Source organism: Culex quinquefasciatus, chromosome 3 (genome assembly GCF_015732765.1).
Source record: "Culex quinquefasciatus strain JHB chromosome 3, VPISU_Cqui_1.0_pri_paternal, whole genome shotgun sequence".
Taxonomy (NCBI): Eukaryota; Metazoa; Arthropoda; class Insecta; order Diptera; family Culicidae; genus Culex; species Culex quinquefasciatus.
Window position 1 is genome coordinate 6,923,040 of NC_051863.1, and position 17,018 is coordinate 6,940,057.

The 17,018-nt window shown below is 35.3% G+C and overlaps 1 protein-coding gene across 1 annotated transcript in view; it reads left to right on the forward strand.

The window, feature by feature from the left end:
- The first annotated feature begins 2,696 nt into the window (after window positions 1-2,696).
- LOC6032219 (probable ribonuclease ZC3H12B) overlaps window positions 2,697-17,018 on the forward strand; it is a 28,297-nt gene continuing 13,975 nt past the window's right edge. Inside the window, exon 1 of the mRNA XM_038261660.1 lies at window positions 2,697-3,197. Within this exon, the coding sequence (XP_038117588.1) occupies window positions 2,925-3,197 (273 nt within the window). The 5' untranslated portion in view covers window positions 2,697-2,924. The remainder of the gene's footprint in view (window positions 3,198-17,018) is intronic.

Genomic DNA, 17,018 nt, shown 5'->3' on the forward strand with positions numbered 1-17,018 from the left:
CTGATATGGGTTTCCTATGCAGATAGGACCTTTTGAAAATGTAATCTAGATTTTTTACAGCGATAAAGCTTATTTTTCTGAGTACAATGACCCTTTGTACGACCACAAAGAGTTTAAAATGGATTTTTAAATCAATTTCGAAAAATTAACCTCGCGGTTCTTCTTGACAGAAAAGCTCCTACTTGACAGCTCGTTCCAAGGGGACCATAGTTGATCCATCGAAAAAATGTTGTCTTGTCAAAAAATATTTTTGCATTAAAATGAAAAAAAGTGTTCTGAAATGGTTTTTAATCGTGTTTTTTACCGTTGTACATAAAAATTGACATAGGGCTTTAGTACCCAATTCCCCTGGGACTGTAAGGGCGTAGCCTTGAGCACAGTGTAGAAATTTACCTTCTTAGATATTTTTCATTGACAGTTCGTTTGATAAGAAATACATTGTTCACTACCACTTCCAATTTTAACAAATTTTGTCCTGGTTCTCGTAAAAATGAATGTTTAATAATTAAGGTGTAAGCTTACAAGAATAAAAAAGAATGGAAAATTTCTTAACAATGTTTTATTGCACAATGTTTTTTACAATAATTGGGTACTAAAGCCCTATGTCAATTTTTATGTACAACGGTAAAAAACACGATGAAAAACCATTTCTGATCACTATTTTTCATTTTAATGCAAAAATTTTTTTTGACAAGACAACATTTTTTCGATGGATCAACTATGGTCCCCTTGGAACGAGCTGTCAAGTAGGAGCTTCTCTGTCAAGAAGGACCGCGAGGTTAATTTTTCAAAATTGATTTAAAAATCCATTTTAAACTCTTTGTGGTCGTACAAAGGGTCATTGTACTCAGAAAAATAAGCTTTATCGCTGTAAACAATAATATCAGCAATCTATGCTTCATTTTAGGACCCAATTTAGCATCTACATTCAATAATGTATGTTTTGCACACATTTTTAAAATAAATTAAAAAAAATGAGCAAATCAGAATTAAAAAATTGAAGAAAAGACAGATAAAAAACTTTAAAAAGCTTTTCGTTTGACAGAAAAAAAATTATCTAAAGATTTTTTTTTATGTTCCATCTACACGATTCCATCTTGGATTCATTGCTGGTTGTCAATAATTTCACTTTTTCATAGCTTTCCAGTCACGAAATACGTATTCTAGCAGAGCTGGTTCTTCCAGAATCCTGATAGAACGGTAGAACCACAGACAAACAGACGTGACTCTCCATACAAATTATTTTTGAAATCCATCGTCCTTTATCAAATCACCAAATCACGGCGACGCCAGCGCTGCCTGGTGAGCTGATGCCGAAGCGCAACCCAAACATACCAATACAAACCCATTACTGTCATGTGCCACGTCAGTGTATGCGTGAGACAATCAAGCCTAAACGATTGTAAACATCAACAGCTGATCGAAATAATTTTGTTGTTGCTACTCGATGACAAGAATAAAAATCAACACCGAAGGCCGAAGATGGTTCCGTTTCCAATAGCAGAACCTTATGAGCCAAATCATGCGGCAGCACCAGCAACGACGCACCACAACCGCAACCGACAGAGATCAAATAACTGGTCCTCCCAGTTGCTACCAAGTTCTGTCGAAGATTTCTCCTCCACCGAAACCTCGAATCATTACACCTAACACCATCATCAACAAGATTCCCTGGTCACGAAAACATCAGTAGTGGCCGTCGAAATAGATAAATCCAATTCAAACCTACCAGAAATAATCCCCACGATGGGCGTTTCGGAAATTTCCACGGGGAACGTGTCCACGGCGCAGTTAAGTTGCATCAAACAACAAAAGCAAAAAGTGGCAAAGATTCCAAAAAACGCTACCGCAAAATTTACATCGAAACAGAACCACAGAAACTGAACTGGAAAAAGATTGAGTGGCGCAACATCGCCAAAAAGCCAAAAGGACAACCAGCAGCAGCAATCTGAGCAGCAGTCCACGAAGGGTAAGCAGGTTGCTCCGAAGGAGTAACTCCACCACAGGATCTGGCTTCCTCCACAGTAGCCGGCGCCTCAGCACCAACCTCGACATTGGCAGGCAGTTGAGCAGGCCTACCGGGTTATTAGTGGGGAAGAGGGTATGGCCAAGACTGCCCCAATTTTGTCCTGGAAAGCCTGGATTGTGATTCTCGGTTAGAATTCCAGAATTCCATAAATATGTGTGCTCTCATTTGCTGCTTCGCACGTGCTCACGCTCAACTTAAAAACAAGAACACGCTTCACACACACTGAGAATAGACGGGCGAGCTGTCACGACAGCAGCGCCATCAGCGCCGGGTGAGTGAATGCCGAAACAAAATTGCATTTGAAATAACCGTTTTTGGAGGACGATGGTTCGGCACTCGAGTGTCCCGTCTGTTTGTCTGTGGTAGAACATTGCCGATATTTTCTGCTAGAATGCTGTAGGAATATCCAACTCTATGCGAACTCGATTAGGATCCTGCTAGAACGTCGTGACTGGGCTGCAGAGAACGAAAAATACTCTAACACTAAAAATATTCTACTTTTATTTTAAAAAGTATGCAAAAAGTGGCTGGAATAAAAGTGAACTTTTTTTTAACTTCAAATTTAATTAATTTAATTATTTTAGTAAAAGTGTCCTGCCCCTCCATCTCGGCTGTCACACAAATACCAACTCGATTTTATTCTCGTCTGTACCTTGCACCGCTGCTACCTTGGCCAAGTTTGACAGCAAAGTGACGTGCGAGTCGAGAATGTTGATGCAGAAATTGTGATCACAAAAATATTCGTCGCAAAAAAAAGGTGGGCCCTCGGAATCTTCCGAACCCTTAGCCCAAATGGCCAACCAGTGCAAAGAATCCCGCGTTCCGGTGCTCGGTGCTCAAGTCGTACTATAATGTGGTGATTTCCGTGAGATTGGTGTTGTTGTTGTGAACAGCGATGGAACCGTATTCCGCCGCGGGAAAATCCGTAGTCCGAATCCGTCGGAAGTGTCTCGGGGACCACATCGTCGAAAAGTTGTCGGTACTGTTTGGGGTTCAGCTGGGCCCCGAGCTGGCTCCGGTGCGTCCCGAAGAGGTCGGCCAATTTGCGACGTTTCATGTGTACAGTGAGCAGCTATCCGGAAGTGTTGTCGGAGGCGATTCGCAGCTTGGCGATGTCCGAGGTGGGGCGGCTGGAGGTGTGAGTGGTGATCTAATCAGCCAAATACAGGTATGTATCGTTGACTCTGGCTTAAAAAAGAAGTTTGTTTGCTAACACAGCGAGGGAGATTCAGTCTTTGTCTTACATTAAAGTGCTGTGAGCCTTTGAAAACTTGGCTTGATCATGCTTATTCCAAATGGAAACCTAGATTTACTGGTGGGACAACTTATTTAGTCATAAATTTTAGAAAAATAAGACTTATTAGGTACTTTAACCCCGAATTTTTAAGAGAGCCACAACATTCTTTTCAACAATATTATATTTTTAACAGTTTTAAACGAGATAAGCTAAATATTGCGAACTAATTATCAGAGGGATGTAATTCCACACCCTATTCCAAGAATAAACCAAAATTACGGAAAAAATCAAACCATCCACTTTCACGACCCCGCGTCTTTTGTGGTCTCTATTGCAAGTTTCTGCTCGAACCTGGGAGTCCAAAATTACGAAAGAAGCATTGAATAATGCATGATTTTTTAGTAATTACTATATTATTTATTATTATACAAATAGTACCAAGAAATGTCATTACATATTACGAAATAAAATCAACCTTCTGCAATTCGACTTATAAGATTGTAATTTGTTGTTTTATTGGGCACGTTAACTTGTTAGCATAACACCAAAAACAGGATGTTGTAAAAAATACAAGATTGGTGGAAAAATGATTTAGCATGTTATTATTATATTACTTGTTTTAAGTATTTTTAGAAGGTATAGTTCAGATAGTCAAAACAAATTTAAAATTAACTTCTTCAAAACTTGTTGGAGTGATATACGGATACATCAGACATTCGATAAAAAATGTCATATATTGTGACATAATAAAATTGATGATTCAACCTCCACATCCAACGATTAATTGCAAATCCGCCGTATATCATCTGAACCGGATAGACGACACGTGGGTAAATCCCGGAACCAGCGTCAAAAATGGCGCGACCAACGAAACTCTGGCCCCAAAAAGAAAGTGCATGCAAGACGGCCGGACAAAGTTGATGACGAAACAGCGGTGCGCGGACTCCGCCGCCAAAGAAAGAAGGGAGAAGAAAAGAAAGCATGTGACGGAATTTCCCTGCCGGCGTCGTCCGTTTGCTGGATCGCGCGGCGGTCACCATATCGCCATGATCATAATTCATAACTTGGAACGACGACGCCGATCGCTGGTCACCACCTCATTGGACTGTTGGTTTTGAGGAGATCCGTTTCCCTTCCCCTTGTTTTGGTGGTGGTGCGGGTGGGGAACAACAAAACAAGTAAATAAAAAAAAAAAAATACGCCGGATGTAAAAGTGAAATTGATGCATGCATCCATAGCGGATTCAAGCGTTATCTTTAACTTATGGGATATCCGCTTAGAAAGGCGTTGGCGTATATTTTGGAACAAACCAAACCAGCCTTCCTCACAATTATATGTTTTTTTTTTTTAAATAAAAAATCAGTTTTTTTTAAACAGCCATGCACCATGGGTTCCTATGTACACAGGACCTTTCCAAGTAGACATAAAATAACTTGGGAATAACATTTTTTGACATTAAATAATAACCTGGCAAGACCATAACGTTGATGGGATGGTCGGATTAGTTGTTAAAATTAAAAAAAAAAACAATTACGTATTCGAAAAATTAACTCTGTAATTACATTAACAATCCAATAAGAACAAAATTATGGATTTTGCAAGAAAATACAATAACACTTTCTGTTATTTTAACAAAATGTGTCATTGAACTAAATATGGGTATTTAATACACTTTCAAAATAAATAAAACTAATAACTTTTTTTTGTGGCATAAATATTTCAAAATTTTAAAATCAATGATAACTTTTTGAAAGGGCTAAAAAACTTAAAGAGCCGTAAATTTCACAAAATTTTTAGTGTTTACATTGAAAATCGAACCATTGGTTCCCGAGATATCGATGATCAAAAAACTAGGTCTAATAGCGAAACACTTGAAAATCTTTTTTTCTTTTTTTACCTTCCTCACTGGACTAGGACTGAGTAAGGCTATAATCCTGCTCGAAAAATGAACTTTTCATAGAAAGCTCGTATCGACACAGAAACGATATATCGACTCAGAAGCGAAAACTGAACAATGTCCAAACGAGTCTAAAATATTGACGATCTGCCAACTCTTTCTTAAGTTATGACCACTTAAGTGATATTTATGTATTTTTTTAAAGCCGGATCTGTCTTATCTATATGCAAACTATGTCCTGATCAATCATCGAATGACTTTTCAAATGAGACCAAAATATTGAAGATCTGGCAACCCTATCTCATGTTTTGATTACTTAAGTGATATTCATGTACGTTTTTTTAAGCTGAACCATTTGGTTTTGGTTGGTTCCGTACCAAACACAAATTAGTGCGAGTTTGTTTGTTTGTTTGTTTACCATAGTCTAATAGCTCCTTGAGAAAAGCACCACAAAATCCGAGTACATCGGCAGGTTCAAGACCTGCATGACCCGTTTGGACAAATGATTTTGAAAGTCAGCAATTTCCTACAACTTTGCCTAAGATAACGAATCGATCAAAAAGTTCCTTCAAAAGATACAGATTTTTGAATTTTCATACATCATTTTTGTATGGCCAGCGGCCAAATTTGTATGGAAAATTATATGGACCAACTAATGATGCAAAATGGCTTATTTGGGCATATCGAAGGCACCAAAAAAGTTTCAGCCGGATTAAAAAATACAAAAAGTTAAGTTCTTAAAAAAGAGCGATTTTGTAGATAATTGGTCAGGTATGTCTTTTTCATATTTATGACAGTAGCATATAACTATTATAACGTTCAAAGCATTTTGAGATTCTTTTTGCTTAAAAATATAAATTTGTCTTGAAATTTGTATCTTATCTATTTATGAATTTTAGAATAAAAAAATACATAAGATTAAAATACATGAATAGATAAGATACAAATTTCAAGCCAAATTTATATTTTTAAGTAAAAAGAATCTCAAAATGCTTTGAACGTTATAGGTAATAGTTATATGCTACTGTCATAAATATGAAAAAGATATACCTGAGCATTTAATTCTCAAATTCTTGAATCTCACCTAAAACTATAGTTGCAATAATCATTTTTTCTGTTACCCACAGACATCTAGTCTGCTACATCCGCCTTTTGGTAATAAGTCCAAATCCTTCTCACACTGACTGGTTATGTAGCTAGGGGCAAAGCACCTATCTTTGGCTCATGAACCAATCGCTAACATATATTCAATATGACGTATTTTGTGGTTTGTGGATATTGTTAGATAACTTTACGATGTTAAACAAAGTACACTTGGACAAAAAATAACTAAAGATTCGAAAGCAAGCGCTTATCCCCAATAAAGGTGCTTTTCAAAACGGAGCTCAAGAAACCCCGCGACTGGAGGTAAAATAATGAGTGACGAAAAAGAGTCCACTCGCGGCTCGTCCATCGCAATCACCACCAACCGTCATTGACCGTCGAGTGTGCGTCTTTGAGCCATCCGCGGAATCCGCGTGCTCGCTCCTCTGCTGGAAAGGTGTTTCGAGCTCCCTCTCTCTCTATCTCTCTGTGCCTGGAGTGAGGTGTTGTACGGTTTGGCTCAACTCGAAGTGTGTGCGCGCGCTGGAGAGTATATGCAAAGTGGTGTTTGTGTTTAGTCGCTTTATTGCACAGATTTCAACCCGGATGTCGGAGAGCTGTGTGGCTGGCTGGCGGACTGTTTTTGTAGTTGCTGCTGCCTGCTTCAGATTGGAGATCTGACTCGCACCAGTACCACAGAGCAGTACAAACAGCCGAACGTGCCGCGATTGTAAACACACCAGCAAAAGCCAGCCCGGCCAGCAGCAGCAGCGTATTTAGTCGTGGTTTTGTTACACCTTCGGCTTTTTTAATGGGCGAAATTGCAATCGCATAATGGTCCCACACGACGTGGCTGGAACGAAAAAAAAGTAAATAAACCGAGATCGGAGATTTATTTGTAGAAAGTTGTGTTTTACCGGCCTGAATCAGAATCAAAATAAAAATATTCTATCTGTGAAAATTGCGAAAATTTTCCATCATCAACCTAAAAAATATTTTTCTTTAAAAAATTCAGGCCTGAAAGGGTTAAACAGATTTGAAGGGAAATCTCTTCTGAAAAGATGTTCCAATTTTAACACAACCATATTTAGGCTGATTTTGAGTGACATACATTGTCCCAGAGGTTCAAGGTCAAACGAAGTTCACCTAAAATAATAATGTTTTAAAAGTGGAATGCCTTTTGACAGTCAAAACGGATTTACAAAGTTAGAAAAGGGTTTTAAAGATATGTGATTTCTCTACAAATCTGTTAAAAAACATATTTTTTAAAGACCGATCCATCTATAAAGCTAGATCAATTAAACAGTTTCCTCTGCCAGTTTGTTTTATTATTATTATTTTTTGCATTGAAATTTAAAAAAGTGATCAGCAATTATTTTAAACGTGTTTTTATTGTTGTACATAAAAATAAAAATAGGGGTTTAGGACCTTATTGTTCGTCCTGCAGAGTATTTTCCTTTAAAATCGGCCGATCAAATAAAATTTTATTTCTTTTTTTTTTATTTGGCTAGAAGTTCATACCAAAGAAGTCATGTATTATAATTGGGTCCTAAAATGAAGCTTAGATTGCTGATATTATTGTTTAGAGCGATTCTGAGTACAATGACCCTACAATGACACCACAAAGAGTTTAAAATGGATTTTTAAATCAATTTTGAAAAATTAACCTCGCGGTCCTTTTTGACAGAAAAGCTCCTACTTGACAGCTTGTTCCAAGTGGACCATAGTTGATCCATCGAAAAAATGTTGTCTTGTCTTTATTTTTTTTTTGCATTTAAATGAAAAAAAAAGTGATCAGTAATGGTTTTTGATCGTGTTTTTTACCGTTGTACATAAAAATTGACATAGGGCTTTAGTACCCAATTAGTTCTTCCATAGAAATCTGCACATAATTTTGAAAGCTGTCAAAATGTTCATACAAAAATGGTTTATAAATATTAGAAAATGTTTGGCAGGTTAAGGATCCGGTCCTGGTTCCGTCCAATTTGCTGTTTTTACTATGTAAACAAAATATTTTGCAAAATATTATGCAAAATTTGCTTGCACACTTCCTACTAAGATAATTATTACTTGATTTAAGGTGGGAACGCCTATTCGACCTTATGTCTTTAAAATTTTGTCATTCATCACACCTCGATGCACCGTATTCGAATTAAAAGAAAAGCTTCCTGAACCCTATAAAAAAGCTTCGTAAATGTAGTTGCCAAATATGTCGAAAGCCAGTTTTTGGTTGATTTTAGCGTGATGTACTTTGTGGAAAAAGCCATACAGAAATTCCAATTGAAATACGCATAAACCAAAAAAAAAAAACAACTTGTCACCTTACATTTGCGTCCAAGACACCTAAAGTCGGTTGAAAGGGCGTGGAGTTATGTTTTTTTGAAATATGCGGTTTTTGCTAAAATTTACGAAAATAGCCATTTGTAGGACCACCCTAGCACGGTGTAGGTCACCCTAATGGCCAAACGCAAAAAAATACGGGTCTAATTATTATGGCAAATGTATGATAATCTCAAATTAAATTGTTGTAGGTATATATTTTAAAGCACTTCGCCAAACTTAATAACATTCAATGAGTCGATTTTAATATATGAAGATTTACTGGGTGGCTTATTGAGGAAGAGAAAAAAACTATAGAAATAAAAAATACGCATTTTTTCCTAGAGCTTAATGCTCTAAGCTGATTTTAGTTTTGACATAAAAAAAATTAAATTTATATTGAAATTGTTTGTCGAATTAATATGTTTAAACTTTTTTTTTCAAGTTTATGCACAAACGCCACTTTGGCGATCACGCGTTAGATTTTGCATCACGCATCAGGTAACCACAAACGCAGCGCGTATTTGGGTCTTACGTTCGAAGGTTTTTTGGCATAATGGTTTTGACGAAACGGATCTAGTCGAGATGCCAAGGATTTTATTTTGCATTTGTTTTTAAAGGCATGGCTGGAAATTGGGTAGGAGTAGACATTATTTTTTTTTCAGGGAATATACTGCACTTTGGAAATTTAGTTATTGAATATTGGAATATTTAAATCAAACCTGTCAAAACTGAAGTAAATTAAACGAAATTACAACGTGTTACTTTAGTTTGCTTGGTAGAAAATACTTGTTCTATGACCTACCAACCCACCTAGATATCTTGACGAAAGGTGACAAAAGTACCAGAAGTTGTCGAACCTGAAAGATCTGATGAAGGCGGGTGTATTTGATTGAACAGTACCCGTTTGATAAGTAGATGAATACTTATAGTTATGAATGTTTTTTTATTTTTTTTTTTTATTATTAATCCTAATATTCTAATGTTTTATTTGATCTGATTTGAACGAGTTGGATTTACATGACTTAAACCTGTTCAGCCTGCCTGTGAATAGAAGGAGTACAGCTGTTTTTAAATGACACCGCCCGAGGGGTTCTATGTATAGAATGATGATCACAATCGTGGAAAGTCAAAATAAAAGTAATTTAACGAATATGTAAGATGTTTTGAAAACATTGTTGATTTACATCAATTTTGATAGGTTGCCATTATCAGTACAATTAAATTTAACAAAAATGATAAGAGGATCCTTCAGGTGTTTGCCATGACTATAGCTTTCACCTCCTTCTAGGTTATCAACGTGTGGTGTCTTTAATTGGTACAACGTTGCCTTATTTTATCAAAGTAACCCGCTGTTTTGAATTATAAAATTGTTACAAGCCGATAAGACGTTATCCTATAAATTCTGAGGTCCGGCTTCTAGAAGTTGTTCCCTATTGAAGGTGGTGTGTTATTCAACTTTTGTCGATTTTTTTTTAAGATAAGAGGGAGCTCCTATTTTTGGCTCGATTGAGTTTATTTATATCATTGTTTTGATTTTCTTGAGTTATTTGAGAAGCATAACAAATTTGACTTTACTCAAGCAAATTCATGTCTGATTATTCTTTTCTTTAGTTTTGCTAGAACATTTACCCACCTTTTCCTTCAGCATCGATACGAAAATGCACAACTTGCACACTGAACGAAACCGGATCTTCCCACGGCCGGCGAGGAGAGGACAGACCCGCGATTTCCATATCTCGCCATGCACAAAGGTAAAAGTTCATCCTTTGCACAAGCCGGATCACCTCCCTCTTCTTCTCAGAGGAAAGTGTTAAACAGTCGATCGAGTCGAGAGGCCCATCATAACATCCGTGTTTTCTTGCACCATTGCATTGCTTCGGACCGTGGATAGAGATCATCTTGTGGGATGGAGGGAGGTAGGAGGTAGACCTTAGGAGAAAGAAGTGGGAGCTTATGTTGAATGGTTGCATGTGCTTACCTGGGCGAGCACCACCAGCCCGGGAACCTCTCTTTCCTTTATCACTCGGTCGGTGGTGTGGTGGAGGTTCACCGGAGAAAGTAAAATCCGCTTACCCAAGGGTGTGTTGTTGGATGAAAGAGAAACAATTCCGCGATGGTTCAACCCGTTCAATCAGTACAATGATATTATGAAATTTTATTGGCTTTTTGGTGGTATTTTTAAAGCACTTGCTCACAGGCAATGGTATGCTTTTTTCTACAAAGCTGATCAAAATAATTTATGATTAGTGCCAAATATAAAAATGTATTGATTAGAATCGAATAAGAAAAAATATAGTTGGTATTCAAATACAGTCGAGACTCGATTATCAAAAAATCGAATCAAGAACAAAAAAAAAAGTCTTGTTTTTTTTATTTCTTATTTTTAACATTAAATACGAGTTCTGCGACCCCATTAAAATTACCAAATGCATTTCCTCAATACCCCCGATGGTTTGACACCAACTGTTGTCAAACGAACGGGGTCACTTTTTAGTTTAACACCCCTTTTACACGGAGTTCACACATACTACTAAACTTTTGTTTTGATAGCTTGCGTGAGCGCCGTGTAAAATGTGACAGTTTGTCACTTCTTAGTTTGACTTTGACCAACCAACGCACAGTGGTCCAGATCGCAAAATTAAGTGGAAAATTGATTTGCCGTAAAATGGGGAAGTTTTGGAGCTTTGTTGTCTTCAGAAGAGTTGTTGCATATGAAAATTTATTGAAAGCATTTGAGCAAACCTTCAAAAATCAGTTTTTTGAACGTGGCAATTCAGAATTGTGTCACGTTCCCCAGAAAACCATTCCCCCGAATACCATTCCCCAGAAATCAATTCCCCAGAATGAACCGTTCCCCAGAAAACCATTCCCCAGTATGTACCGTTCCCCAGATATATTTATCTTGGTGATTATAATTATTTCCAAAATTTCAAAACAAATCCAAAATTTTCAAAATTTCTGAATTTTTTAAAAAATTTTCAAATTTCCAAAATTTCCAAAATTTTCTAAAATTTCCAAAATTTCCAAAATTCCAAAATTTCCAAAATTTTTAAGGTTTCAAAAATTTCCAAAAATTCAAAAAAAATATCAAAATTTCCATAGTTTTAAATTTTCAAAAAACTAAAAAAAATAAAATTCATAATTTTTGATTTTTTAAAATTTTAAAATTTCTTTTCTCTTTCATTTTGATTTTTGAATTTCAAACTTTTTGATTGTTTTTGAGAATTTTGAAAATGTTTTTAATTTATGACATTTTTGAAGCTTTGGTTTTTTTGACTTTCCATTAACAAATTTTGATCGTAATATTTAGATCGAAAAATCTCGATCGTGATGCGAGAAATAAAGATTGAAATATTACGCTCGAGTGCAATAATCACCACGTTAACTTGTGTCAGCAGTTATTACAAGGCTAGAAAGTTTTCCCTTCTTTAAAGAAAGGAAAACTTAACTGACTGATACAAGTTGAATTTTACCTTTAAAAGGGAGGAGGAGAGTTTTCCCTTCTGTAAGGAAGGGAAACATTTATAGCCTTGTTATTATAACTGCGACACGGGTTTAATTAACCCTTTTTTAAGTAAGGGAAAAAATACTTACACAACTTTTTAAATTAAAGCGAAAATTCAACTTCTATTAGCAGATATCACAATTCAAGACAGCTTTCCCTTCTTTAAAGAAGGTGAAATTCAACTTATGTCAGGAGACCTTAAAAGAAGGAAAAATTAATCAGTTATTGTAAGTCAAGAGAGTTTTCTTCTTCCAAAAATGATAAATTAAATTTTGTCACCTTAAATCAAATTTAGAAAATGTAAATAATCATGCAAAATGATCAATATGCCAAAGGTCCAATATGTCAAATGGAATTATACCAATGACACCCATAATCATATTTTAATTTTAACAAACATTTTTCTTCTTTGAAAAATAAAAATAGCATTCACGGAAAACAAGAAATAAAAAGAAACTGCAATTTATTCGGCATTTGTATAACAAATTTAACATGACTGAAAAAGAAGGGAAAATTTCTTAGAATAATAGAACGAGTCATAAGCCGAATTAACATTTTCTATTATTTTCTCAAGAATTGTTGTCAAAAAAAAAGAAAAATTTCTTGGCATGGATAAAATAACCTTGTCCAATTTTTATATTTTCTAAGAAATTTCAAACAAACTAATATTTGAAATTACTTTGATTTTTCGAGAAAGAAACTTTTCTGGGGAATAGTTTTCTGGGGAACGTGACACAATCCAATTCAGGGTTAAGTTTTAGAGAAAAGTGGTATTCGGGGCACTTTTAGAGCTCTGAAAAACAAACATTTTTATTTTTTGACAAGTCAATTTGGACTTAAGGGTCAAAAGTTACAGCGATTTTAAGGTAAAAATAATGCAAACAGCGATTTTAAGGTAAAAATAATGTAAACTCGAGATATCTTTATTTGAAAAAGTCTTATTTTCAAGGGAAAACCTTATGGGACCACCCTAACGAATTTAGAAAATTGTCCACATATATGTTTTTACATCTAATACAACAATTATGCCATAATAGGGTCCGCGACCCAACAAAAGTAGTTTTTTGATAAAATTATGTTTATTAAGTCCGTTTCGGTGCTGGGTCCTGTTTAGGACCGAGTCGGCTACTTTAGAGTGGTTGTGGGGGTCAACACATCAAAAAATTACAGCGAAAAAAAATCGCCATTTAATAATTTTCGAAAAGATTTCTTTCCAAGACCTTCTCCGAACTGTACTTGTTCCAGCGTTCCAAAATTTGATTATTTTTAATTAAAACAATATTAATTTATATATTTAGATATTGTATCGGCCTAACTCAATGAGTGTTATGCGTTCTATTAGGATTAGAGTTATTAGGAAAGGTTGTGTAAAAGAAAATTTAATTAAGAATTCTGAGAGTTAAATAATATTTCAATAAAAATTAATTCATAATTCATAATTGAGCAACACGAGAAGAGGCAAAAAAAATGTTGACAGTCAGAACTGTTTTGTAAATTCCAAAACAGGACATTTTTATACAAAACTCTACATGTAAAACCACAGACAAATAATAATCATGGTAATATTACATCTTTTATGTAAAAAAAGTGTACTTTTTCCTCTAAAAATAAGCAAATGAACCACTATTCAAGGGTTTTGCCAGTATTTTTCAATAAAAACTGAGGTAATGTTACATCATAAAAGAAGTAACCTTAAAATTTTACACCTTCTAAATGTATACATTTTTTTACTTTGAATAGTTGGCCTCCACAGCTATCTTTAAACACTACTTGTTTTGTAAAATAGTTACCTGATGTCTGGGAATTTGCAAAATAGTTCCAGCTATGCTTCTGCACCCTTTTGTTGCTCCAGAAGTCTATTGTGCGTTGAAATTTAATAATCAAAATTTTATGAATGTTTTGTGCCAATTTTGTTTCTTTAAATTTATTATTTTTTTTCTAGCTCAAAAGATAAAATTGTATGCCTACCAACATAATAACAGTACTAATTCTAATTTTTTTCTGTATATGTTTTTCAAGAACAAAATAATTTAAACTATTTTTGATTTTGCACATGTTGTTTTTATAAGGAAAAGCGAGTACTCACCATGTGGGTGCAACTCATTCAGATAAGATTACCAAAGCCAAACATATTATATCAATTCGTCTCAATCGGAAATCAGCCGTTTCAGCTTAAGAGGGCAATTTCCGGTCTTCCGCAGTGGAAGTATATTTATCTGGGTAAATTTTGATTGATTCACGCCGTAAAATATCGTACGTTACGTTCGATTGCGCCAAAAACTGATAAGATTGTGTGTATAGTAAAGTCATTTACGTTTCCACTTCATTCACCGTTCCGGGAAATCCCAAACACTAAATTTGTCTAAATCGTTATCGACTTGCAGCTTGAATTAGCTAAATCATTTCCAAACAGCCGCGCAAAGTGAACAGTCCACAAATTGCGTAATCGCACCGCGCCACCGTGTATTTTGGATTCTCATCATCATCACCGTTTGGCATTCCAAGCCTGAGGGTAGCGTGCCTTGAATATTGGTCAGTAATCCATTTTGGACGGATTTTGGCGCTGGTTATTTCGGGGCGTAACTGAGCCAAGTCACCTAGACACTTTTGCAGCAGGTTGCTTTCCAGAGGATTCTACCCCGGGCAGTGTAAGAAGTGGGGATTTCTTTTTATGTAAATTTGTCGACCGATGGTGATATGACTTTTTTTTATTATTTCTGGCTGCGAGAGTCGTTGGGTTCGCTCCCGAAGTCTGGTTTGTGCTGCTTGACCGCGAACCCGTAAAGAGGAGCCAAACTAGCGTTTGATGTCATTTTGTCACCCACCACTGGCTGGGGATGAGTGCGTCATTCTTTTATTTGGACAAAAAAGTCGTTAACCCTCTACAACCAAACTCCGTCGCTAGACGAGCCTCAAACTTAAATTGAGAAATCGCAAATACTCAGTCCAGATCCGATTATCCGAAGTTTTAATTATCCGAAGGATTTTATGGAACTTCGCATAATCGAATCAAGAACAAAAAAAATCGTATTTCTAATTGTTTTTACTTTCAACAGCAAATTCGAGTTCTGCGACCTCATTTTAGCCAATTTTAAATGGAAAATTTACCATTTAAATCATTTAAATTTGATTTTCTTTCTTTTTAAAGTGCATTTTACACCTGCCCAGTTGTTTTGCTATCATTAGTTTTCAAAATATCCAAGTACTGAAGAGATTTTTTTTGCCAAAAAAAAAACATTTTGCGGTCCTGTACATTGGAATTCCACAAAAAATTGAAAATATTTTTTATCGATTCCAGACATGCAGTTGGTTAGATTTCTATTCCCTTTAAAATTTGGAAGTTTTTTTGAAAAAAAAAAAAAAAATTTTGCCCCCTGATTTTTCGAACTGATTTTGAGGGGGGGGGGGCGACATTAACTTTGAAAAATATTTGCAACGGCCTAAATATGATATATGAAAATATATCAAATATAAAACTCTTAAGAATTTTAGTGAATTTTCGATGCACAAATCCGTCAACAATTTTTTTCCTCAAATCTTACATTTTGAAAATTGATGATTGCAGATCAACTGTACGGGTGTATAATGCATTTTGCAATATTTTTTTTTCATTGAAATGGTGAAATTCTGGCTTGTAATTTAAATTTAGCCCAGTTTCATTGAAAGTATGTTTATATCCTTAAGAAACAAGTGTTTCGCGAAATTTGTGGAAAAGCAGTCGAAAACAAACATTTTTTAAAAGTGCATCAAGAATAGTTTTGAGTTTTTTTTATCAACCCATGGGGCAGAATGGGCCAAAACAAGTCATTTCGTCTAATTTTAATACAATTTTTAACGGTGCACATCAACCTGAGCTTTTGCACCAAGATTTTTGTTACAGATATTTTAGTATTTTCAAAGCTATGAGAACTATCGATATATTTTTTTTCATCCCCTAACGTACTGTCTATTAAGCGATTTACAACAAAATTTGCCTATTTTTACAATCAGATTGTTGCAGGATTGGGTCCGTAAGTTTGTCAATTTTGGAATAAGAAGACAACAACTTCCTTGGTTGCTGTGCTCCCTTAAGGGGTTACATACATGTAGAAAATCACAAAATTTCATATTACAGAAAATTTATTAAATCTACTTAAAAGATGATTTTCAATCACTCCTGAAAGTCCCATGAAGATATTTCATGATTTAACTGAGTTAGAGACGATTTAAGCTCAGAATTTTGCCATGCGCAAAGCCAACTGTCTAACTTTCTGAGCGTTTTTCTCTAAACACCAAGTTGATTTACGGGTGCCGAGATGGGATGGACAAAATTGGCTGAAATTTTGGATGAAGACTCCCAAGACATGTCCCGTGTGCATGACGAAGCCCGATTTTGAAATTTTGAATTTTCAAAAAATAAAATCAAAAACTGCCGATTTTTTATATGGAAAACAGAAAAAATATTTTTATATTTTTTTTAAATAAACTTTTTGAAAATCGGCCTTCGTCATGCACACGGGACCGGTTTAACGAGCCTTTCCCAAAACTTTGAGACGATTTGGTCGAAGCAATGTTGAGATATCGTGGCACCCGTTTCTGAAACTGCTAACTTCAAATAGCTATATCTCGGCAATGATACAACCAAATGTCTTCAAATTTGTTTTGTTAATAGATGAAAATGTATATTTTAATGCCCTGAAAACAGATTTTGAAAAAAGTTTAATTGTGTGCTCAAACCGACCTCTGACATTTTTGCCGATTTGCTTGTATGTAACCCCTTAAGGGTGAGAAGAAATGGTTCAAGGGACCGTTTCAACATGGTTTACATGAGGCTTGATCACTTTTGTAAATTGTAATAATAGTTACTTAACAAAACAAACATTTTATGTAAATAGTGTTAATATGTTGAAATAAGACACTTTTTTTTACAAATAAGCTTCAAAGCAACTAAAAAATCAACAAATGT